Below are 27447 nucleotides of genomic sequence, written 5' to 3'. Positions count from 1 at the left end.
GTCCGCGAAGCCAAGCCAAGAAAAAAGGTACAGGTATAAGAGAGTTAGGCTAGCTTCTAAGCTTTTAATCACCTTTGGAGTCTGTAGTAACTATGTTTCAACATGAGAATCAGAGTTGTGCCAATGAAAGTCAAAGAAACCATTATGAGTCTGAAAAATAAGAATAAAACTGTAAGTGACATCACCCAAACCTTAGGATTACTAAAATCAACTGTTTAGAACAATATTTAAAAAAGAGCATACTGTTATTCCAAGGAAAATCTCCACTGCTGATGACAGAAAAATTCCCATTATAATGAAAAGAATCCCTAAAGGCCCGTCTGACAGATCAGAAACACTCTTCATGAGGCAGGTGTGGAAATGTCAAATGACTACTGTCTGCAGAAGACTTCATGATCAGAAATTCAGATGCAAACCACTAGTTAGCCACAGAAAGGAGATCCCAATTACAGTTTGACAAAAAGTATTTAAAAGAGCCTGCAGAATTCTGGCAAAAGGTCTTGTGGACAGATGAAACCAAGATTAACTTGTATCAGAGAGATGGCAAGAGCAATGTGTGGAGGCATAAAGGAACTGTCCAAGATCCAAAGCATACCACCTTTGCAGTAGCGTACCTACACAAAATAGTGTCTATGGCAAGGGTGGTCAATGTGTCAAAATAAACGGTGATAAGGAGGTATTGCAAGACCTGGCCTTGGTGGCTGCCATGTTGTATAATTGAGATCAAATGCTAGGATGAGGAAGGAGGTTGTGTTTACCAAGTGTGGCAGAAACAAATATGTGTTCCTTGTATGTCCAGGATAGCGGTGGCAGTACTTGGGGGGGGGTGGGGGGCCTTCCTTTAAGGGGTGTACCCCTTCAAGTGGCACCCCAGGTGCGTGCCATGTCTGCCGTACCCTAGATACTCCTGCATCTTTGCTATGGTTTACATCTTGTAGTGTAGCCTCTGTATTTCTGTTCATGATGTCTTCTGTGGATAATAGTCATTGACATGTCCATACCTGTCTCTTGAAGAGTGCTTTTGATCTGTCGGATATACGTTTGGGGATTTTTCTTCTTTATGATGAGAATTCTTCTGTCACCAGCAGTGGAGATCTTCCTTGGAATACTGGACCCTTTGTGATTACTGAGTTCACTAAAACACTTTTTCTTCTTCTGATCTTCCAAACAGTTGATTTTGGTAATCCTAAGGTTTGGGCAATATCTCTTACTGTTTTATTCTTGTTTTCAGGGTCATAATGATTTTTTTTTTACTTCTCATGGCACAAATTTGGTCCTCATTTTGAAAAGAGGCAACTACAGTCTCCAAAGGTGATCAAAAGCTTAGAAGCAAGCCTAGCTCTCTTACAGCTACACCAATGGAGCAATTAAACATACCTGAGTAATCACAAACACCAGTAAAGCCAAATGTCCCAAATATTATGGTGCCCTGAAATGAGGGGACTATGTGTAAAAAGTGCTGTAATTTCTACATGGTTAAACCAAAATGTTTGTTTATAAAAATGTATATAAATTCATAAAATGTTCTGGGGGTGTAGGTTAATGGGGTGAAATTGGGTGGCACAGACTTGTGGGCCAAAATGGCCTGTTACCATGCTGCATGTCTAAATTTAATAACATTGAACGATTGAATAAAATCTGGATGTGCATTTGAATTATATGTAAATTGTTTTATTGCAAATGTAGAACTGTGGAGCACAGGGGCAAATAAAGGAAAAAAGTGCCTTTATCCCAAACATTATGGAGGGCAGTATAAGTATTGTCTGTATGTGTGCTGCACTGAGGAAATGAGAACGCTGTTTCATCAGATTGTACTTGTATAATGTGATGGTAAATCAACTTGAAATTGATTTATCTGTGCTTTTGATATTTTGGCTGTGTTGCCTACATGGTGCCCGTGTAAGGTACTTCTCATCTGATCTGCAGAGTAATTTGGAGAGGGAGGGAAAGATCCAATTGTCATGGACCATTTGGGTATCAATGACATAGATTGAGCAAAGAAAGGGGTTCTTTTGAGGTAATTTGAGGAGCCAGGGACTAAGTATGCCTGGTTGCATTACTATCTGGTATGAAGGTGACAGAAAAAAAGCTACAGAAGGTTGTGAACTCAGCTGTGCCATCATAGGCATCAGTCTTCACTCCATTAAGGACATTATAAGAGGTGGTGTCTCAAGAAAGCAGCCTCCATCACTGAGGACCCAAACAACTCAGGTCATGTCCTTTTTTCACTTCTACCATCAGGAAGGAGGAACAGGTGCCTGAAGACAAACACCCAACATTACAAAAACAATTTCTTCTTTTCAGTCATTAGATTTCTGAATGGACAATGAACCACAGATGCTATCCCATTTTTTTTTCTTTTCTTTTGAACACTCATTTTTAAATAGCATATTTACAGAAATGTAATAGCATTTTTTGCACCTCTAATGCACAATACTGCCCCCGAGTAACCTGATTTAAAAATGCATCAGTATTTCTTCTTCATTGCCACATTTAAATCCTGTAACTTCTTTCTAAACAACATTGTGAGAGTACCTTCACTAGATTACTCTCGTGGTTCAACATCGATAGGGATAGGTAGTAAATTCTGCCTTTCTTAATAACGCCAACATCCCATAAATGAACAAACCAAAGGGCACCATGAATCATGTCAATATATCATGAATAATTTCATCCTGATATGGGGGGGGGGAAGGGTTTGAAATAATGACAGGAGGTGGGGATGGAGGGAATTCATAGGAATCACGAAAAATGGACAAATGAATCATTTAGTTAGGGATCCTCTCTACTGCACTTCAGAAGGGATTTGATATTGTTAAGGTTGTATTAATACAGCAATGACATTGCATTTAAAATCACTTTAACGTTCATGACAGTACTGTACTTTTAAATAATAAATTAGATAATGTGTTGAAGCCACATCTACATACCTGGAAAAAGTCAAAAAATGACACATGTTTTACAATTGGACCATAAAGGGTCTCATTATGGGGAAAAAAGAAAAAATTGGTGAATGCCGCATTAATTAAGTCAGGGTGCTTGATACCAAGTTTTACAAGTTCCAAGCGCTCTTTTCGGCTGTCTCGGCCTCTCCAAAATGCTGTATGATTTTTGTTTTCCCAAGAAGGGCCTGTATTGGCCTGAACAGACATCATATCGAGACTTACTCTGAGGAAATCAAGTGACAATAATTAAAAAACATAATGAGTATGTTCAGTGAAGAATACTTTGACATAGAGGAGTAGACAATAAAAATTAAAGCTTTAAAAATAAATTTAAGATCAATGAGGAACAGAGAAACTTATTTCAGGAACCTTGCGATGCTTGAGATGGCATAGCAATCGTAAGGAGTCTCGCGTTAGTGAAATAAACAAAAGATACGACTTTTCTCCACTGTAATATTTTACTCAATTATAAATCATATGTCACAGTTATAAATCATATGTCACTGAGTAAACTATTCAAACACAACTGGAAGTTATCAGGCAGACAACCATTACCACATCTTCATCCAGAAATAATTATCCAGCATCTTTAAATCATTCTCAGGAAGACTCATTAAATTCACTTACCACTTTCAATAATTCAGGATTATTTACAATGACCTATTAACAAGATCACAACCTCTCTCTGAAATGTCAATTGGACAAAGGAGTTAATCAAAGACTTAATGGAAAGGGGGTAGAAATGACACATTTGTTCTCATCAATAGTGTTGCAGTGGAGAGACTGGGATGCTTTTTGGGAGTAAATATTTCTGATGACCTGACCTGGACTGACCAAGTTGACACGATGGCCAAGAAAGTGCACCATCTCTTTTAAGGAAGTTCGGCATGTGGCCCTTATCCCTCAACAACTTCCAAAGTCTACTTGCTGGATGCATGGTATGGGAGCTGTTCTGCCCAAAAACAGAAGATACTGCAGAAAGTGGTGAATAGGGCTCCAATCCATCAGCCATCCAGGCAATTATCAATTCTTTGATCACTTAATTCCTTTTCATCCATTAGTAGTTCCCTACCACTTTCCCCACCCATCCCTCTCACTGACCCTCAGTGGCTGATTTCCCCAATGCATTCCCAACGACTGAACTTCTATCTCTGGCAACTGAGTCTCTTACAATCTATCTCCTTATTCTCCACTTTTTTTCCTTGTGGAGGTAAGACTATTGATAGTGCAAGGTCTTTTCCAAAGGACACACCACCATGAGAGCTGTGTGATATTGAAACCTTTAATAAAACACTCGCAGGCCTGCTGCAATCTACCTTATAACACATCTTAATTTGTACCATTCAGTTCACTTGCTGCTTACCCTAACATTTTCTTCTTTTAAGCATTTTACCTATTTCACAATTATTTCATTATTTGAAAGATGTCTTTATTTGTTAATTAACAATATATTTGTTCCCCTCCACATTAATCTTTCTTCCACCACATTCAATGAAGAATTTCTCACAGAATTTTATCATGGTTTCATTCTCTATGCAATTCGTACTGAGACAATAATTTCTTTCAATTTACTGCACTGCTTTTGTTGCTCATATCTCCTCTTGCTTGAGGCCAAATGCAAATTAGCTGCTCACTTTCCTGAAGACCTCAGATCATACTGCAACACTGACACCAAGTTTCTGCTTCCAAGTTATTTTTATTTGTACCCCTTCTCTCTAGCCTCTACTCCATGATGATTCCCATAATGCTGTTTAAGGTGAGAGGAGGAAAGTTTAAGGGAGATATCAGAAGTTTTTTTTGTTACCCAGAATGGTGGGTGCCTGGAATATACTGCCAGGAGTGGTGGTGAAGATTGGTACAATAGAAATATTTAAAAGGCCCAGATAGGCACATTGACATAAGATAAATGGAGGGTTATAAGCTGTGAGGGAGTGAAAGTTTAGATTGATCGTAGATTGATTGAAGGGCCCATATTGTCCTGTATTGTTCTATGTTCTGTGCATCAATTCAAAGAACAACATATAATTATTAAATGGTTAGTTGTACTCTTCCAGACTCAACTGCTCTGAATTATTTACACAGTGGACGATTGTGCTGCTGTAGAGAGACTGGATATTCAAAGTTCACACCATCATCTCTTTTGTACGGTGATCATTCCATCTTCCACATGAACAAACCTCACCTTTTATTCTTCCTTACTTTTTAACCTATATCCACTTTCCCTTCCTGTCACTGGACTAACAACCTGAAAGTGTTTACTCTTTCCATTTTCAGACATTCTCTGACTGTACTGCTGAGTATTCTTTGCATGCTTTGCTTTTATTTCAGAATCCCAGCAACTGCTGTATTTTACATGTGTTTTTATTTATTAGTCATTTTTCCCTTCAATGTGAAAGTAAAACACATAAATAAAATAATATAAATTAAAGAAACAGTAATAAAAGCCACTTCTATTCAAACTAATCCATGAAAGTCTTTATAGTTGATACACTGAGGTAACAATCACTGTTATACCATCTGTTTGATAAATCGTGATAAAAACACTTAACAACAGGACTGCCCAAACCAATTAAATTAAGCTGCATCACCAAACAAAAGCTATGAAGTGGATGATAACATTGCTCTGAAATACCTTGTTGTTTAATCAAAATATGAGATTAATGTTGAAATCAGAATAGTTTTATACATATATACAGGTATCATGAGTAACCTCTTGAGTTTATGAGAGATGCTACTCCAATTTTGTAGTACAAATCAGGTTACATAAATACCAGGTTATTTATTCTTCCAATGTCAAAGAACAATAAATGCTGTTGAGTTTCAGTAGTAAAATGGGAAAAAAAATTGCTAAAGAATGCTTTAGTCACCTTAACAATATCATGAAATTTATAAAGTGCCAGCTCTCACTAATCTGCCAGTCCCATAGAATTACCGGTATACTGTTTCCAAAGAATTTGCTATATGCACAAATTGCATTTTTTATAGCAGAGCCATGGAAGACTACAGCACAGAAATAGGCTTTTCGGCCTATCTAGTCCCTGCCTAACTATTTTTCTATTAAGTCCCACTGACTTGCACTCATCACCATACTACTCCTATTCATGTACCTATCCAAATTTTTGTTATCAAATCTGCATCCACCACTTTTGCTGACAGCTCAATCCACACTCTCATCATCCTGAGCTGAGGTATCCTCTAATGCTCCCCTTAAACATTTCACCTTTCACATTTAACCCATGTCCTCTAGTTCTTGTCTTATCCAACCTCAATGGAAAAAGCCTGCTTGCATTTGTCCTTTCTCCACCCCTAATAATTTTGTATACCTTCGTCAAATCTCCCCTTATTCTCGGACACTCCATGGAATAAAGACCTATCTATCCTGTTCAACCTTTCTGTAAACATTTGCTGCACTCTTTCAATCATATTGTTCTCTCTCCTTTAGGTAGGCGACCAAACCTCAAACTTTGGCCTCACCAATGTCTTGTAGAGCTTCAACATAACACTCCAAGTTACTTTCATATCTCTTACATAACACTTTCATATCTCAATATAACTTTGTAACTCTAACATAAAAACTGCTTCATTCCACTGATGTGCAAGGTTTACAACTTGCTGCTTACTGATGCAAGTTCAATCAGTACACAACAATCCTGTTCTCAATACTTCTGAAGATTAAATATTGTGTAGGATGCAAATAGCCACAAGGTCACAGATTTTCAAGCAGAGTACATGTTTGATAGATATAGATGAAAACAAAAGTAAACTGGCATTAATTATGGACTATTGCATATTGTGTTTAAATATTAATTTATGCAGTTGCTAATGAATGAAAAAAGAGAAAACTGTGAGCTCAGTTTGAAGATCTCACAAAAAAATAGATTTAATAAAAGATGATAGATAACTGAAGTATTTAAATTCTATAATACACCCTACCAAACCTGCGTTATTTACCTTCTCTATTCAACAATGGAATCGAACAGTTACAATTGAAGTTCAGTCAAAAAAAAGTTCCAAGTTACAAACATTTGATGATCTGCTAAAATTATTGAAACTGCATCAACTGTTAATGAGTATGTTGTAAAACTGTGTTTTTAAACAACCATAACTAATTTATGTTTTGTGATCTCTATTTCATTCGGGGTATATCTTCTTGGTAAGATTAAATTTATTTAAAAATTTGGCAGATTAAGTAAACAAAAATACAATACTGTGCACTGAAAAATGAACTCAGGCACTGATTGTCTCATAAAAGTATCAAGGTTAAAGAACTATGTTGTCATCTTTGCCGATATTGACATCCAAATCAATGAAGTTCAAATATTAGGTTTAGATTGGCCATAATGTACATAATAAGAGAGCACTGAGACAATGTAAAAATACTTCATGTCTTTTCAAAGATGAAAAATCCACAAAATCCTTTTCTGAAGTTTATTGGGCCAAATAACTTGCATTCTAAAGAAAACAACAAGATGAATATCATAGACAAATATGAATGCACTGTTTTTTTTTTAATCAGCCCATACCTTTAAAAAGAGCAATACACATCAAAGACTTATCTGAGTGAAAGATGAATTAAATCACTAAAAAATGCAATTGATTAATACAAACGAATGAAAGCAACTTGATTCAGCTACAGATCAATGGGTAAACACTAGGATCCAATGTAGTCAAGTATAATTGAGAGCTACAGATAACAATTTTTCAAACTGGATGTTGCCTGTAATGGAGGGCTGTAGTTATCAGATGATTGGATAAAATGTGTTTATTCTAACTGGAACATAGGGCATTGATAGGATAATGGAATTAAATTATTTATGATTGCCAAGTGCTGAGATGCACTGAAAAATAGTGCAGATAGGCCTGGGTTGGGCCTGAGAAGCTGTAATGAGGGTTAACTGAGAAGAGTGGGGTGCTGCATCAGTTAGGGGAGGTTGGTTGGCTATCATGAGCTGAGGGTTAGGATCACCAAGGTGGTGTGGGGGAGTAAGTTCATAATGCTGGACTCGATGGCCTGAAAATTGAAAATAATAATGAAAGGGAGCTTCTAGGCACTGTCAGAATGAGTAAACATAACCATCCACAAGACATGCATGCATGGCCCCAAATCCTGGAAGAGGCATCCAAGCCTACACTGCATATCTCTCTATGCGTGCCCCACACCCTGGAAGAGGCATCCAAGCCTACACTGCATATCTCTCTATGCGTGCCCCAAATACTGGAAGAGGCATCCAGTCCTACACTGCGTATCTCTCTATGTGTATCCAGTATCCTCCATCATAGTCCTTTAAATAATAAAATGACCTGAGGTGTATCATAATACAAAAGGTACACATATGAGATATCATGACCAATGATGAATGGTTGTCAAAAATAAAGATTAAATACCATAAACAAACTAAAAAAAAATCTTTAAGACACCAGCACATTTGATACATTTATCTGATACACATGAAATAGTTTTTTTTAAACTTAGTATCTTAAAAAATGTTTGCCCAGCAGTAGTTATACCTTGGTGTATTATTAAATCCCATTTAGATCTCGAACAATTTAGGGTAGTAGTTTCATGTTATTTTACAGCAATTCTACTGTTAAATATCTTAAGCCCACATTAGTTCAAATGATTTTGCCTGGCTTGCATCAGAGAAGGGAGCATTAATGCAATGCATGAAGGAGGCTAAATAATCGACAGCCAACAACAGCAACATCCACAAAAACCCAAAGAGTCATACTGCAATAAAGATGAACTCTTGCATTACTGTCACAAAAGCTGCAGAAGATTTTCTGGACAGCAGCTGGAACATTACACCTGAAAAAAATAGATAGCAAGGCCCTACTTGTTTAATTTGGCTATGTTCTGACAACAAATAGATGTAGTTTATATTTGCTGTTTGCCTTAATTAGTTGGCTGTACAAACACTGTTAAATCGATAATCTTTTCACACATATTATTGGATACCACAAACTATTTACACATTTTCCAATTCAACAGTCAAACTCCAGCAAGACGTCCTCTTATGAAAAACTATTTTTAAGCAATTAAATGTTTTTAAATTAAATGACATCTTACCGTCCCATAGTTTCTAGAACTGAATCAGTAATGTCATATGTTGGCATCACGATATCTCTTGTATTTTCTGATCCACACCATGAGAAAATAGGGTGAAGTTTCTCAGTAGTTTTTCTCTTTTCTAAAGGCCAATCTCCAAGATTTACAAAGAACTCTATGTCCTGCAATTTTACCTAAAGCAAAATACAGTAACATGAACACACTTGTGCCAAAGCCTCGTTTGTCAGCAACCTGTTGTGTTCCTACATTTCAAATAAAATATTTTTATCAAATACCTAATCCTTGAAAATTTGAAAAGATGCAGCACTAGAAAAATAATACAATCACCATTCTTTCTCAAAAATGCTTGTTATGAATATCAATATGATCTCAATTCAACTCATTGGATCTTAATTTGAATGAGAATTTGGAAAATAAAGATCTTCTATTAGCTAGACTGAGCAGGGGAATCAATCGAGTGGCAGTTGATGCACAATCAATTACACAAAAACTGAAAGTTGCCAAGACTGAAGGCTTTTATTTACAAGAGATGAACCACATCCTTGTATTGGTCGCTCGCACTAACCTGGACTTGAACTGGGGACAGGCTTGTGGCATGACAGCCTTTATGGGGAAGAAAGGGGGAGGAGTCATGAGCCGGCCAGTGAGAGCAGGGCCAACCAAGAAAGGTCAAGACATATACATATGGCATGCAAATATATACAATAGTGGTTTCACCACAACAGTCTCTTTTCTTTCCTTTCTCAGACTTCATGTAGAGCAATTAAAAAAAATATGGTGGTGCTGCTGGAGCTAGTGGGGACCCACAGAGACCAGAGACACAGGGTTCCAATGCCAATCCAGCCATCAACGGTTCTGTATTGCCTTTAAGTGGCCTGTTAAAGAAGTTGACAGTGTTCTATTTTAAAATTCTGCAACTGCAGAGTCTGGGCTTAAGATGGCAGCACCTGTTTTGGCACCCACTTCCATGGGTTGCAGAATTCAGGTAAGCAGAGGACTGTCGCAAGGCACCAGAAAAGAGGGAGAACATCACCCCTTTGAGAAGGTGAGGGAGAGGAGACAACCCTACAGGATGATAACCACAGAGGCGGACCAGTGAAGGGCTCTGCAGCTGAAGAACACATCGGCGGCAGGCTGTTGGTGACTTGAGGCGAGTAACCCATACAGACTGTAGGCTGCAGGTGACATGTGGCCAAAGAACTCATATTTGCTGCAGACAGCACAGACTGGCTGAAGGGATACCAGCTATCGGAATCGGGATGTGAAAGAGTGCTGAGGGCACTGAATGCTTCCTGATTGTGTTGGAGATTTGGATCTGAAGTTTGGGTTGGACTGAAGTCTCTGTGGCTGTAGAAGCTCTTGAGGTGAATCCACAGACACTCAGTGATTCTGAAGGATTGCTCTTTGCTTCTATTTCTCTGACTCTAAGGGGAACCTGACAATTTCTTCTGATGGCAAACCAAAGGGAATTTCATGAAAATAAAAGAACCTTGAACTTTAAATCAAACCTCTAGACCCTAATCAGCGTGGATTGGCAAGAACATTTCCTCCACAATCTTCATCAGCACCTGAGCACCACAGCATTGTGCTCATAGTCCCATGCTCTATTCGCTTTATAAAGATGACTGTGTGGCTCGGTTCAACACCATCTACAAATTTGATGATGATACCACTATAGTGGGTTTTAGAAAAAGGGGTGATGAGTCAGCATATAGGAGAGAGATAGAAAACTTGGCTGAATGATGCACTATCAACAACCTCACACGCAGTTCACCAAGACCAAAATTATAGAATTCAGAAAAGGAAAACCAGAGATGTATGATTCAGTGATCATTGGGGATCAGAGGTAGAGAGGTTGAGCAAATTTGGGATGGCACAGTTGGTGTAACGGTTAGACCAATGCCTTTACAGCACCAGCAATCAGCACTGAGGTTCAAATTCCACGGTGTCTGCAAGAAATTTGTACGTTCTCCCTGTGTCTGTTTGGGGTTTCCTCCCATCATTCTAAACGTACCGGGGGTGCAGGTTAATTGGGTGTAAATTGGACAGTATGGACTAGTGGGCCAAAATGGCCTGTTACCATGCTGCATGTCTAAATATTAAAAAAATTATATTCTTGGGAGTCACTTTCTCAGACGACATTTCCTGGATCCATCATTCTAATGTAATTATGAATATAGCACATCAGCACCTTCACTTCCTCAAGAGTTTGTGGAGGTTAAGTATGTCAATGGAAACAGTTGGCAAACTTTTACAAATGTGTATTTGAAAGTGTGTTGACCATTTGCATCACGACCTGGTATAAGGACACCAATACGTCCGAGTGGAAAGCCTTACAAAAGGTAGTGGAAACAGCCCAGTACATCATGCCAAAACTCTCCCTACCATTGAGAACATCCACATGGAATGCTGCCGTCATACAGCAGCAGCAATCATCAACGATGCTCACCACCCAGGACATGCTCTGTTCTCGCTACTGCATCAGGAAAGATATATAGGTGCCAAAAGACTCGTACCAGCAGGTTCAGCAGTTGCTACTTGCTACCCCTCAGCCAGCAGACTCCTAAACAACAGACTCAATCAGACTCATTTAAGGATTCTTACTTTGCACATAATTTATGACTGAATATTTATTTTCCTGCCTTTGCACAGTTAGTTTGTTTACAATTCTTTCTTTCTTCCTTTCTTTGCATTTTTCTCTGTGTATACATATATTTTGTTTTGAGTGCAGTTTACAGTCACCAATAAGTATAAATTCTGCCTGGTTGGCAGAATAAAAGAATCTCAGGGCTGTATATGATGTAATCTATATACTCTGACAATAAATTTGAACTTTGCTTACACTTCCATGAAATATCTCAAGACATTCTACAATGAACACATGACATAAATGTAAAGTAGTTTTTTTCTGATCTGCAGTGTTCAATACTTATACAGAATCTTTGGCTTGGCTTCGCGGACGAAGATATATGGAGGGGGTAAAAGTCCACATCAGCTGCAGGCTCGATTGTGGCTGACAAGTCCGATTGTGGCTGACAAGTCCGATCCGGGACAGGCAGACACGTTTGCAGCGGTTGCAGGGGAAAATTGGTGGGTTGGGGTTGAGTTTTTCCTCCTTTGTCTTTTGTCAGTGAGGTGGGCTCTGCGGTCTTCTTCAAAGGAGGTTGCTGCCCGCCAAACTGTGAGGCGCAAAGATGCACGGTTTGAGGCGATATCAGCCCACTGGTGGTGGTCAATGTGGCAGGCACCAAGAGATTTCTTTAGGCAGTCCTTGTACCTCTTCTTTGGTGCACCTCTGTCACGGTGGCCAGTGGAGAGCTCGCCATATAACACGATCTTGGGAAGGCGATGGTCCTCCATTCTGGAAACGTGACCCACCCAGCGCAGCTGGATCTTCATCAGCGTGGACTCGATGCTGTCGGCCTCTGCCATCTCGAGTACTTCGATGTTAGGGATGAAGTCGCTCCAATTAATTTTGAGGATGGAGCGGAGACAACGCTGGTGGAAGCGTTCTAAGAGCCGTAGGTGATCGCGGTAGAGGACCCATGATTCGGAGCCAAACAGGAGTGTGGGTATGACAATGGCTCTGTATACGCTAATCTTTGTGAGGTTTTTCAGTTGGTCGTTTTTCCAGACTCTTTTGTGTAGTCTTCCAAAGGCGCTATTTGCCTTGGAGAGTCTGTCGTCTATCTCATTGTCGATCTTTGCATCTGATGAAATGGTGCAGCCGAGATAGGTAAACTAGTTGACCGTTTTGAATTTTGTGTGCCCGATGGAGATGTGGGGGGGCTGGTAGTCATGGTGGGGAGCTGGCTGATGGAGGACCTGTTTTCTTCAGGCTGACTTCCAGGCCAAACATTTTGGCAGTTTCCACAAAACAGGATGTCAAGCGCTGAAGAGCTGGCTCTGAATGGGCAACTAAAGCGGCATCGTCAGCAAAGAGTAGTTCACGGACAAGTTTCTCTTGTGTCTTGGTGTGAGCTTGCAGGCGCCTCAGATTGAAGAGACTGCCATCCGTGCGGTACCGGATGTAAACAGCGTCTTCATTGTTGAGGTCTTTCATGGCTTGGTTCAGCATCATGCTGAAGAAGATTGAAAAGAGGGTTGGTGCGAGAACACAGCCTTGCTTCACGCCATTGTTAATGGAGAAGGGTTCAGAGAGCTCATTGCTGTATCTGACCCGACCTTGTTGGTTTTCGTGCAGTTGGATAACCATGTTGAGGAACTTTGGGGGGCATCCGATGCGCTCTAGTATTTGCCAAAGCCCTTTCCTGCTCACGGTGTCGAAGGCTTTGGTTAGGTCAACAAAGGTGATGTAGAGTCCTTTGTTTTGTTCTCTGCACTTTTCTTGGAGCTGTCTGAGGGCAAAGACCATGTCAGTAGTTCCTCCGTTTGTGCGAAAGCCGCACTGTGATTCTTGGAGAATATTCTCGGCGACAGTAGGAATTATTCTATTTAGGAGAATCCTAGCGAAGATTTTGCCTGCAATGGAGAGCAGCATGATTCCCCTGTAGTTTGAGCAGTCTTATTTCTCGCCTTTGTTTTTGTACAGGGTGATGATGATGGCATCACGAAGGTACTGAGGCAGCTTTCCTTGATCCCAGCAGAGCTTGAAAAACTCATGCAGTATGACATGCAGAGTTTTGCCGCCAGCCTTCCAGATCTCTGGGGGGCTTCCATCCATACCTGCTGCTTTGCCACTTTTCAGTTGTTCAATTGCCTTATATGTCTCATCCTGGGTGAGGACCTCATCCAGCTCTAGCCTTAGGGGCTGTTGAGGGAGCTGGAGCAGGGCGGAATCTTGGAATAATAACACAAGAAATAGAAACAATAAACTGCAGTTCCTGCCATTATATCTTTGTATTTTGTGATGGCAGTCCATCGTCAATAATGGAACCATCTTATTTTCTCAAAAGCTGAGTTCAGCTTTACTTATTTGAATTGCAGCACATATTGGTGTACAACTGTGCCCCCTTGTGACCAAAAAATAATATTCAGGTTTTTGCAAATGCATGTCTAAGCACAATGAGCAATGAAACAAACTCTTTCATGTGCTTTATGTCAGCCATTCTCAACAGGAGCCATACAGCAACCCCCCCACCCCATCGCACCCCTCCCCCACCACACCCCCTCCAGTAGCCACAGCACATTTAAGGGGGAACCACAAACTGAAATCCTTTAGTGAGAAGAATGAAAGAAACTCAACTAAACTTGACTACTTCATGGGGAAGGGGGCCCTTAAATTTTGTGCAGAGTCCTAGGGGGCTATAACTATAAAAAGTTAAGAATGATTGCATTATACAAATCTGCTGTTATTAATGGGACCATTTCATTCATTGTGTGCAATTTATTTTTCTATAATAATACTAGATAGTTCATTTATCAGAAAAAAATATAAAGAATATTTTTAAAATATGTCATCACTGCCTCTGGTACAGCTCCGCAGAGCCCTCACAGGCAACTCTTCCTCTGCTACATCAATGACTAGTTTGATGCTGCCTCGTATCCATGATGAGCTCATTGACCTCATCCACTTTGCTGCCAACTTCCTCCCAACCTCAAATTCATTTGGTCCATCTCTAGCAACACTCTCCCTTTCCTCAATCTCATTCTGTCTGCATCTTGGGAGACAAACTCTTGACAGACATCTTCTACAAATCCACCAACTCCTACAGCTACCTCGACAACACCTCTTCCCACCCTCTCCCCTGTAAAGATTCCATTCCATTCTCTCAATTCCTCCATCACCGTCACATCTGCACCCAGGATGAGGACTTCCATGCCAGATCATCAGATATGTCCTCCTTCTTCAAACAACATGGCTTTCCCTCTACCACCATCAATGTTCGCTCACCTGCATATCCTCCTTTACCCGCACATATGCCCTGCCCCCTTTGCCCCTATGCGCAACAAGGACAAGATCCCTCTTGTCCTCACCTACCTCCCCACCAACCTCTGCATCCAACACATCCTCCTCTGCCATTTCTGCCACCTACATCGTGATCCCACCACTAGACACACATTCCACTCACTGCCTTCTGCAGGGACCCCTTCCTCCTTGACTTTCTTGTCCACTCCTTCCTCCCCACCAATTGTCCTCTTGAGACCTAATCCTGTGACCACAGGAGATGCTCCACTTACGCCCCTCATACTCCATAATCCCATCAACTTTAGGCCAAGAACTGTCAAAAGCTCCTCATTCCCGGAATCATCCTTGTGAACTTCTTCTGAACTCTCTCCAACGTCAGCTCATCCTTTCTTAAATGAAGTGACCAAAACTACTCACAATACTTCAAATGAGGTCTCACCAATGCCTTATATAGCCTCAACATCACATCCCTGCTTTTATATTCTATTCCTCTTGAAATTAATCCCAACATTGGCACCAGTATTGGGGAAAGGCGGAGCTATTTCAATCGGCCAGGCTCCACCTGTCTATGCTCGAACCAGGACCCTGGTGAACTATATAACTCTGGCTGGAAGTAGGCCTTTAAACTAAATAGTTGTGGAAAGGGTTCAACAGATTGGAAACACAAGGATAAAGCTAAAGAGAAAGAAAGCATACGTGTGGTTATTAAAGCCTCCAGAATTAAAAAAGAGACAGAAAATTTGGAAAGGGATAAGAATTTAACTTTGAGCAACATGGAGACAAATATGAGAAGGGTGGTGAATCCAGATTGGAAGTGGGGTATTTAAATGCCCACAGAGTACAAAACAAGGTAGATGAACTTAAAGTGCAGGTAAAAATTGGCAAGTACAATATTGTGGCTGAAGGAGGATCATGGATAGGAGCTAAACATCTAAGGATACACATCCTATCGAAGAGATAAGCAGCTGGGCAGAGGTGGAGGGATGGATCTGTTGATTAAAAAATGAAATCAATTATTTAGCAGGAAGGGACATCGGATCAGAACAGGTATGGTTTGACTGCAGCAAGTAAGTATTTGAGTGCATATATTCCAATTCTCTAACCACAGTGTTATACCATGGGCTCTTATCTTTTAACTAGCCTCATGAACGACACCTTGTCAAAGGCCTTCTGAAAATCCAAAACACAACATCTACAGTATCTCCCTTATCCAGCCTGCATAACACATCTTCAAAGAACTCCAATAGGTTTTTTAGCCTTCCTTGTAACCTCATCCTTGAACGTCAACTCCTAAATATTTTCCCAACCTCTGACATCAGGCTAACTGGTCTATAATTTCCTTTCTGCTGCCTCCCTCCCTTCTTGAATTGTGGGATGACATTTGCAATTTTACAGTCCTCTAGGACCATACCAGAATCTATTGATTTCTTAAAAATCATTACCAATGCCTCCACAATTTCTAACACTTCTTCTTTCAGAACCTACAGGTGCAATTCATCTGATCTGGGAGACTTATCTACCCTTAGACTATTTGGCTTTCTGAGCACCTTCTGCCTTGAAATAATAACTGCACTCACTTCCATTCCCTGATAACCTTTAACATCTGGCACTCTACTAAAGTCTTCCACAGTGAAGACTGATGCAAAATACTCATTTAGTCCCTCCTGCCATCTTCTTGTCTCCCATTATTATTTCTCCAGCATCATTTTCTAGTGGTCCTATATCTACTGTTGCCTCTTTTTTACTCTTCATATACTTAAATAAGCTTTTTGTATCATATTTGATATTATTTGCTAGCCTACTTTCATGCATCATTTTTTCCCTCCTTATGAGCTTTTGTTACCTTTTGCAAGTTTTTAAAAACTTCCCAATCCTCTACCTTTCCACTATTTTTTGCTTCCTTGCATACCCTCTCTTCTGCTTTTACATTGGCTTTGAATTCCATTGTCAGCCATAGTTATGACAGTTTTCCATTTGAATATTTCCTCTTTTTTGTTATGTATTTACCCTGTAACTTCCTCATTTCTTAAAGAAACTTCATCCATTGCTGCTCTGTCATCTTCCCCACTAGCGCCCTCTTCCAAACTACTTTAGCCAGTTCCTCTCTCATGCCCTTTACTCCACTGAAATATTGACACATCTGACTGAAATAGAACTCAGTCTATCATTACTATCCAATACTCAGTGATCATTGCCCCAAAATGATTCCTTTACTCTAATTACCTCCGATGCATTACTCAACACCCAATACAGTACATCCGATCCCTTGTAGGCATTCTTTAAATTATCTCTCTTGAGATTTGTCCAAACCTGGTTTTTCCCAATCATCTTGATTGTTAATATCCACTGTGACTACCATAACATTGCCCTTCTGACACACTTTTTTTTTTATAACTGTTGTAATTTCATGTTCACATCCCAACTACTGTTTGGAAGTCTGTATGTAACTGCCAACAGTGTTTTTTTTACCCTTGCCATTTCTTAACTCAACCCACAATGATTCTACATCTTCTGATCCTATGTTAAGTCTTTCTAATGATTTAATGTTGTTCCTTACCAATAGAGCCATGCCATCCAAAGGACATATGTTACCCAGGTACTAGAACTGAGATTTGAGACGGCGCTGAGGGTAAAAAAGGCTCTGAGGTGCCAGATAATGAAGAGATCAAAGGCAGTGTAGTTAAACACATATCATGGGTTTTATTAGTAGAAATTCAGTAGTACAAACATGAATGAATGCCTCTGGGCACTGAAAGGTTCCTCATCATGTTGGAGGTTTGGTTCTGGGCTCGACTTGTTGATGGTTTGATCTGAACCGGAGTCTTGTGCGGCTGTAGAGCATGGAAGTGCTGGAGGTGAATTCATGGACACATAGTGACCTTGAAGGGACTCTCTTTTGCTTCTCTGACTTTAAGGGAAATTGGACAATCCTTATGGAAAATGTTTGACTACCTTATGGAAGACTAAAGGCAACTTCATGTAATATTGCATTTCTGATTTATTGCATGACAATAAAAAGTATCTGATCTGATCCACATCATTATGTTCTCTGACTTGACTGAAATAAATAGGCTCATTATCCTTTTTGATTATTTTTTGCCTCAGCAAATAAACTACGATCTTTCCTATGTAATAAAATGTGTCCTTGTATGCTTCCAATTTTAAAACTCCTGTTATTTACACCAGAAGAGGAAGAACTGTTAAACACCAATGATGCATTTGGAACAATGACCCCCAGCACAATGAGATTTTGGCGATTAATCCACAATTTGTTCATGATCCACTATACATCGAAAAGCAACATAAAATCTTACCCATCAGCATTTAATTATCTGTTGGCCTAAATCCTTTAAAAATAAAGCTTCTATTAGTATGAGTCTTGGCTCTATGCTTCTTAGAACAACTTGTGGTTGAGCCGATCAGGAAAATGGCAATTCTGGATTGGGTATTGTGTAATGAACCAAAGTTGATAAGAGAGTTGAAGGTAAGGGAATCCTTGGGAGGTAGTAATCATATTATGATAGAATTTGCCATGTAGTTTGAGAGGGAAAACTAAAATTGGAGGTGTCAGTATACCAAATGAACAAAGGGGACTACAGAGCTATGAGAGAGGAACTGGCAAAAGAGGAAAGCTCGCAGAGAGGATGGCAGAGCAGCAATGGCTGAATTTCTGCGAGAAACAAGAAAAGTACAGGACAAAAATGAAGAAATATTTGAACAGAAAAATGACACAACTATGGCTGACAAGAAAAGTGAAAGGTAAAAGAAAGGATATACAAGGATGCAAAAATTGGTGGCAGGATACTGGACTGGGTTGCTTATAAAAACATACAGAAGGCAAATAAGAAGGTCATTAGGAAGGAAAAAAAATTAACTGAATGGACGTTAGCAAATAATATATCAAAAAGGATACCAAATGTTCTCTTAAGTACAGTAAAACCCTTGGCGCCTGATCTATAGGGATTGGTAGATGCCGGATCAGCGAATTTTCTGGTTGGTTGAGACTGCATGTTGTGTGATTGGTAAACTGATGGTGAAGCACCCCAATTTTAAACTTCCATATTTTTTACCTATCTATTTTCTGATTTTTTTAAATCAGTTGCTTTAGGCTACTGGTTGCTCAAATTCTGGATAACAGGGATTTTACTGTATATTAAAAGAAGCAAGACTGGATATAGGACAAATAGAAAATGAAGCTGGAGAAATTATAATGGGAGATAAGGAAATGCCATGAGCTGAATGAGTATTTTGCATCAGTCTTCACTGTGGAAGACAATAGCAGTATACCTGACTTTCAACAGTGTCATGCAAGAGAAGCGAGTCCAGTCACTATCACCAGAGAGAAGGTGCTTGGGAAGCTGAAAGGTCTAAGCATGGAGAAGTCTCCTGGACCAGTTGGAATGTACTTTCAGCATCTGAAAGAAGTAGCTACAGAGACTGTGGAGGAACTAGTAATAATCTTACGAGAATGAATAGATTCTAGCATGGTTCTGGAGGACTGGGAAATTGCAAAGGTCACTCCACTATTTAAAAAGGGAGGGATGCAGCAGAAAGGAAATTATAGACCTGTTTGCCTCACATCGTTGGTTGGAAAGTTGTGATGTCGATTGTCAAGGATGAGATTATGGAGTACCTGAAGGTGCATGACAAGATAGGCCAAAGTTAAGGAAAAATCTTATCTGGAAAAACATACTGCATTGTTTTGAGAAAACCACAAGCAGACTAGTCAAAGATGGAGTGGATGTTGTGTGTTTGGACTTTCAAAAGGACTTTAACAAGGTGCCACACATGAGGCTGCTTCACAAAATGAGAACCCATGGAATTTCAGGAAAGGTACTTGCATGGGTAGACATTGGCTCATTGGCAGGAAAAAGAGAGTAGGAATAAAGGGATCCTATTCTCATTGGCTACCGGTTACCAGTGGTATACACAGAAGTCAGTGTTGGGCCCACTCATTTTTACGTTGTATGTTCATGATTTGGATTGCAAAACAAATGGCTTGTGGCTAAGTTTGCAGATGATACAAAGATAGGTGGAGGGGCAGATAGTAAGGAGGAAATGGAGAGGCTGCAGAGACTTAGATACACTGGGCACAGCAGTGGCAAATGAAATAGAGTTGGAAAGTGTATGGTCATGTACTTTGGTGGAAGGAATAAAAGGGCAAAATATTATTTAGATGGGGAGATTCAGTATAACTCCGGTTATCCAAAATCAGATCCTGCAAAATCCACATTTATCCAAATTTTTTTCAGAGCCGAACTGACCACACAGGTTGGAAAAAAATTCACTCAACGTGAAATTAGAACACGATTGTCCTTGTTTCAAGTAACTCCCTCCCCTTCTTTACCTTCTTCTATTGATTTTTCTCTTCAACTCACCCTCTCAAACTGCGTGCCACTGTCTTCCAGCCGCAAGCAGTCGGAAGAATCCCTCGTCCTAGCCTCATCAAGGAGAGCGGCCTCCCGGGTAGGAGCGGGACTGGCATTCCCTCCCTTTCCATTTCTCCCTCCTCAGCACAGCGGATGCCGATGACAACTCTGAACCCTCCCCTCAGCCTTCTACCACACATGCACACCAAACTCCCCAGTGAGTGTGTGCGGTAAGCCAAGGGAAAGATTCAGAGACAGGAGTCCGGCATCGGGAGTTACGATGACCAGGGAGATAGGACCCCGCTGACTTACCAGTGAGTATTCCACCGGTTTGGGAAGCCTCCCTAGGGAATCAGCGGCAGAGGTAGTTATGTGTCAGGGGGTTGACAGAGGTAGATAGGAGGTCTCGGTGATCGGCGCCAGCATTGGGTTTGTGTCAGCCAGCATTTTTTTGGTGAGAATTAAACATTATTTTAATGCTTAAAAAGCCTTCCCTTGTTTGTTGTTTAAAATTGATACAAGTGATTTGCTGTTGCTACTGGGCTGTTTTAAAAAAAATGACCAGTTATCGAAAAAAATGTTTATCCAATATAGGCCCGGTCCTGACTTCGGATAATTGGAGTTGAACTGTAATTTAAAATTCAGAGGTGCAAAGAGACTGGGAGTTATCATGTAGGATACCCTAAAGGTTAACCTCCAGGCTGAATCAGCAGATGAAGAAGGCAACTGCAATTTTGGCATTCATGTCTAGAGGATTAGGATATGAGAGCTTTAAAAGGCACTGGTAAGGCCTCACTTGGAGTACAGGGTACAGTTATAGGTTCCTTATTTAAGGAAAGATGTGCTGGCATTGGAGAGGGTTCAGAGAAGATTCACAAGAACGACTCCTGAAATGAAGGGATTAATACATGAGGAATGTTTGACAGCTGTTGGACTGAACTTCTTAGAGTTCAGAAGAATGAGGGGGACCTCAGAAGCATTTCAAAAGTTGAAAGGCCTGGACAGGGTAGATGTGGAAATGTTGTTTCTCATGAGAGAGGAGTCAAGGACAAGAGGGGACAACTTCAGTGCCCATTTAAAACAGATATATGTAGCAATTTCTTTGGGCAGAGACTGGTGAACCTCTGGAATTTGCTGTCATGAGCAACTATGGAGGACAAGTCATTGGCTGTATTTACAGCAGAGATTGATAGGTATCTGAATAGTCAGGGTATCAAAGGTTATGGAGAGAAGGCAGGGGAGTAGAGCTTTGGGAGATATACCTGTGAGAGATGGAATGCTGGAGCAGACTCGACAGGCCGAATGGTCTACTTCTGCTCCAATATCTTATGTAGGGGGCAGGGCGAACAAGTATATGGGTTGTTGCAAATGAACAAAGCTATTCTAGGACTCTGATAAGAATTAAAAGTTAAAATCAAATATCAAAAAAAGGGTTAGGGTTAGATGTTGGAAATTTAAAATATATCTGGAAAAGGCAGAACCCAGAAATACTTTGAAGTGGTTGAGATTAAGTTGTACTTTTTGTCCTACAAAAAAATCTTTCAGCAGCCATAAGGTTCTCAATTAGCTGTGACCATCACGTTCTCAATTGGCTGTGACCATCACGTTCTCAATTGGCTGTGACCATCACGTTCTCAATTGGCTGTGACCATCACGTTCTCAATTGGCTGTGACCATCACGTTCTCAATTGGCTGTGACCATCACGTTCTCAATTGGCTGTGACCATCACGTTCTCAATTGGCTGTGACCATCACGTTCTCAATTGGCTGTGACCATCACGTTCTCAATTGGCTGTGACCATCACGTTCTCAATTGGCTGTGACCATCACGTTCTCAATTGGCTGTGACCATCACGTTCTCAATTGGCTGTGACCATCACGATCTCAATTGGCTGTGACCATCACGTTCTCAATTGGCTGTGACCATCACGTTCTCAATTGGCTGTGACCATCATGTTGGCTGAGACCATCATGTTCTCAATTGGCTGTGACCATCGTGTTGGCTGTGACCATCATGTTCTCAATTGGCTGTGACCATCATGTTGGCTGTGACCATCACGTTCTCAATTGGCTGTGACCATCACGTTCTCAATTGGCTGTGACCATCACGTTCTCAATTGGCTGTGACCATCACGTTCTCAATTGGCTGTGACCATCACGTTCTCAACTGGCTGTGACCATCACGTTCTCAATTGGCTGTGACCATCACGTTCTCAATTGGCTGTGACCATCACGTTCTCAATTGGCTGTGACCATCACGTTCTCAATTGGCTGTGACCATCACGTTCTCAATTGGCTGTGACCATCACGTTCTCAATTGGCTGTGACCATCACGTTCTCAATTGGCTGTGACCATCACGTTCTCAATTGGCTGTGACCATCACGTTCTCAATTGGCTGTGACCATCACGTTCTCAATTGGCTGTGACCATCACGTTCTCAATTGGCTGTGACCATCACGTTCTCAATTGGCTGTGACCATCACGTTCTCAATTGGCTGTGACCATCACGATCTCAATTGGCTGTGACCATCACGTTCTCAATTGGCTGTGACCATCACGTTCTCAATTGGCTGTGACCATCATGTTGGCTGAGACCATCATGTTCTCAATTGGCTGTGACCATCATGTTGGCTGTGACCATCATGTTCTCAATTGGCTGTGACCATCATGTTGGCTGTGACCATCACGTTCTCAATTGGCTGTGACCATCACGTTCTCAATTGGCTGTGACCATCACGTTCTCAATTGGCTGTGACCATCACGTTCTCAATTGGCTGTGAGCATCACGTTCTCAATTGGCTGTGACCATCACGTTCTCAACTGGCTGTGACCATCACGTTCTCAATTGGCTGTGACCATCACGTTCTCAATTGGCTGTGACCATCACGTTCTCAATTGGCTGTGACCATCACGTTCTCAATTGGCTGTGACCATCACGTTCTCAATTGGCTGTGACCATCACGTTCTCAATTGGCTGTGACCATCACGTTCTCAATTGGCTGTGACCATCACGTTCTCAATTGGCTGTGACCATCACGTTCTCAATTGGCTGTGACCATCATGTTCTCAATTGGCTGTGACCATCATGTTCTCAATTGGCTGTGGCCATAATGTTCTCAATTGGCTGTGACCATATGCAGTAACAGAAATATCTTGAATCTGAGATACCAAATAACAGTCATGAAGTTTTACACCAACAATACAGGCTCTTCAGTTCAATCCAATTAAGTTATCAACCTAAAACAGTCCAATTTACCTGCATATGGTCCATATCCCTCTAAGCCTTTCCTATTCATTTAGTATCTGTCTAAATGTCTTTTATGTTACAATTGTATCTGCCTCTATCACTTCCTCTGGCAGTTCATTTCACATTTCCACCACCATTTGTGTGAAAAAGGTGCCCCTCAGGTCCCTTTTAGATTTTTCCCTTCTCACCTTGTATCTATTCCTTCTAATTTTAGATTCCCCTGTGGTTCTGTAAAAAGACGACAACTATCTATATCCCTCATGATTGTATAAACTTCTATAAGGTTCTCCCTCAGCTACAGTCAAGGAAAAAAATGTCCCAGCTATCTGGCTTCTCCTTGCCAGTTCTGATAACATATTTGCAAATCTTTTCTGTCCACTTTCCAGTTTAATTATATATTTCCAATAGCTGAATGACCAGAATTGTACACAATTCTCCAATTGTGGTTGGACCAACATTTTGTACAGTTGAAACATGATGTCCCTGCTTCTGTCCTTAATTCCCTGGTTGATGAAACCAACTGTGCCAATATGCCTTCTTCACAATCCTGTTCAACTGTCACCACTTTCATGGAACTATGTATCTGTGCCTGCTAGTGTCTCTGTTTTACAACACTCTGCACAGCCCTACCATTTTGTAAGTTCTGCCCTGGTTTAACCTACCAAAGTGCAGTGCCTCACACGGGTCTGAGTTAAGTTCCATCTGCCATTCCTTGGCTCACTTTCCCAGTGAATGTTAATCTATTGTAATCTTAAATAACCTTCTTTACTGTCCACTATTAGTATCTATGCAAATATGGAAAAAGTATTAATACTGAATGCAACAAATTAAATTTAAATTAAAATGAACTATCATTTTGCATAATCTGTTTCTTAATAAAATAAAATATAAATATTACAAAAGACGATAGACATTTTAAAAAATGTTAACTTTACAGTTATAGACTGCCTTTCATGTCTCCAGTACATTCCAAAGTACTTGAGCAGACAAAAAATTGCCAGATTAACTTAGCAGATCAGACATCATTCATGAGTAGCAATGCTTTGTCCACATTTTGGGTCTTAACACTTTATCAAGGCTAGAGGGAAGGGGATGATATTACCAATGTCAAGGGGGAAAGAAGCTTGTGGAAGGGCCCAGAGATGATAGGACAGAATGTGTAAGAGGTGAAGACATAGGTAGAGGGAGCAACCATTCAGAAGGGGAAGGGGAACATTTGGAGGGAGGGGAATATCTTTTAACATAACAATGAGATGGAAACTGGAACACTGGGGGTGGGTGTTGTCAAATGCTGTCAAATTTCAGGGTGTGCAGGAGGATACAATGTGTTTTTCCTCAAGGCTATTCCTAAGTCTTTTTCCCATTTAATCTAGATTTTTGTAAATCTAACTTAGGTATTTTGTTCTGTAATAATGTATACATTTCAGATATAAACCTTTTCTTCCCACCTTCTGTAAGTAAAATTTCCAATTTGGTCTAACTTGGTAACCTTAAAGTATTCCCAAAATTATCCAATAACAAGGCACTAACTTGATAATAACAAAAAAATGTAATTGATGGTATTTCATATTTTTCTTTCATTCTCTGGAAAGAAATAAAATAACAGCCTCATAACAGTCCTGTACAGTTTTAATTCCTTTCCAATCCAATATTTTCAAAAACTGATTATTAGATGTAAAAGGAAAAAGTTTATTCTGATAGAAATTTTCCATTGTGGACCTATTTCCTCATTTATCTTATTCCATATTTCCATTAAATACATCAAAATAGGTGAGTTATAATTATGCAATAACAGAATTCCATTTATAAATAAACTGATCCATCTTCTGCTCATTAATTTGATTATAATCAATAGATTTTCCAAATCAAACATTCTATTAATAAACTTTAATTGTGCCACATTATAGTAGTTTTGAAAATTTGGAAGCTGTAAACCTCCTAATTCATATTTCCAAGTTAATTTTTGTAAAGACACTCAAGGTTAGTAATGCAGGAAACACAGCAACTTTTCACAGCAAGTGAGGACTAAAGGATACGTACGATGAAGACATCAAGGGTACTCTTTAATTCTTCTGATAACGCAGGACACTTTTCCAACTCTATGAAAAGGTTTTGTGTCTTATCTGATAGCTGGTGTATCTGGCATTGCAGCAGTCCATTGGACTTCATCAAAGTGTTTCCAAAGTAAGGTTTGAACTTACAGCCTTCTGATTCAGGGCCAACAGCGCAGCAACAGATTCACACATTAAAGTTTTGCTCTCATCTAAAAATGTAAAACTTCTTTAAATATAAGCAAAACAACTCACCTTCCGAGTCAGAGACAACAAAATGGAATCCATGAAAATTCGAAAGCCAACATGTTCTCCAGATGTTTTTACATAAACCTAAAATATTTTATAAAAGTCTGATTAACATGAATATTAAATTTCATTAAATATAATCCACATTTCAATCCTTGCCACATATGTGAGTTCAGTGGTTCTCCATCTTTTTCACCTATTTATTATAGACCACGTACTTTATAACAAATTCACCAGTGGTTCAAGACCCAAAGATGAGATAATAAGGACCATCACTGCTTGTTTATTTTTCCATTTCTTTCCTTTGCCATGATTGCAGCACTTTTGAATTACCTCCCGTATTTAAAACTATATCCTTAAGACATCTTATAAAACAAATCTTTTCAACCTGAAATTTAATCAACATAAAATTTGTACATAAATTGGCATTTGTTCTGCTCTCAAATGCTTGAAAATTACTTTGAATTAGCTTGTATATCTAAGGGGCAAAGGAAGTACAAACTATTGATATATTTGCATAAATATGTGCAAACCTGGTAGTTTTTGATGTCCTGGGGAAATAATATGTAATATTTGATGTGCACTTGCATTTATCCTATTGATTTGTGCTGTTTTGTTTTCCTTTGCCTATCTCATTTATACTATCAACATAACATGTTGTAAACTGGCTGTTTTTCTTAAATTGTGTCTGATGGAATGTTTTGTTACTTTTAAATATATACATTTTAAAATTTAGACATATAGCACAGTAACAGACCATTTCGGCTCATGAGTCCATGACCCACAATTAACATCCCTGGAACATTTTGAATGGTGGGTGGAAACCAGAGCATCCGGTGAAAACCCATACAGATAAGGGGAGAACGTACAAACTCCTTACAGACAGTGCGGGATTCATTGGCACTGTAAAGGCATTGCACTAACTGCTATGCCAACCATGCCGCTCCACTTTATACTTTGCTGCATTTTTGAAAATGATCTGCTTTGCCTGTATTGTACACTGTACTGTGTCTCTGACAGAATTTTGCATTATATTTGTATTCTTTCAGTGGTTTAAAAAAAGGTGGTGTGGCGGATAAAAAAGATGAGGTATCTGAAAACAATCCCATAAGGATTAAAGGAGCAATAGTACACTATTAGAGTCTAAAGTCATACAGCATAGAACACAAAATAAACTTCTTCACGCCCTGAGCCTGGTCCGTCTTGTACTAAAGACACACCATGGTATCGGTCAGATGGACAGAAAGCCTGCAGTGTCAGTACTTGATGGCCACCCAAAATATATAGAAATGGGCACTTTGTCCCAGCACGTCTGCGCCAACAACTGTACCTGTCAGTAGTGTCTTTGATTATGATTCTACATGGATAAAAGGATAAGAGGGAGAGAGAAAGAAGGAAACGTCGGTGAATGGGCACAAAAAAGGAGACTGAATCACAGTCCCCAAAATTGACAATGGAAGAGAAAGAAGTTAAAAAAAAAAACAAGATTTTTACTGCCATGGCCCAGATGCCCATCACCTTTCATCCAAATGCTACTGAATAACATCCAAATGGTTAACCCTACTCTCCATCTGGTCTCGAAGTCCAGCATAGTGTACTAGAGCATCAACATGGAAGTTTGTTTCACAATGATAATTAAAAGATTTATA

At 39.9% G+C, this 27447-nt stretch overlaps 1 protein-coding gene across 7 annotated transcripts in view; it reads right to left on the bottom strand.

Annotated features, from left to right (window-relative positions):
• The window catches only part of poglut2 (protein O-glucosyltransferase 2), a 96444-nt gene that overhangs the window by 43880 nt on the left and 25117 nt on the right, over positions 1-27447 (bottom strand). For all 7 annotated transcript variants that reach the window (XM_069890702.1, XM_069890697.1, XM_069890700.1 and 4 more), the window contains 3 exons: positions 25805-25882; positions 9013-9185; positions 2931-3168 (listed from right to left, as the gene is read on the bottom strand). In XM_069890702.1, the coding sequence (XP_069746803.1) occupies positions 2931-3168; positions 9013-9185; positions 25805-25882 (489 nt within the window). The remainder of the gene's footprint in view (positions 1-2930; positions 3169-9012; positions 9186-25804; positions 25883-27447) is intronic.

This window comes from Narcine bancroftii, chromosome 7 (assembly GCF_036971445.1).
Source record: "Narcine bancroftii isolate sNarBan1 chromosome 7, sNarBan1.hap1, whole genome shotgun sequence".
NCBI lineage: Eukaryota > Metazoa > Chordata > Chondrichthyes > Torpediniformes > Narcinidae > Narcine > Narcine bancroftii.
Note: the sequence above shows the minus strand (reverse complement) of the source record. Positions and strands in the feature narration are given on the sequence as shown.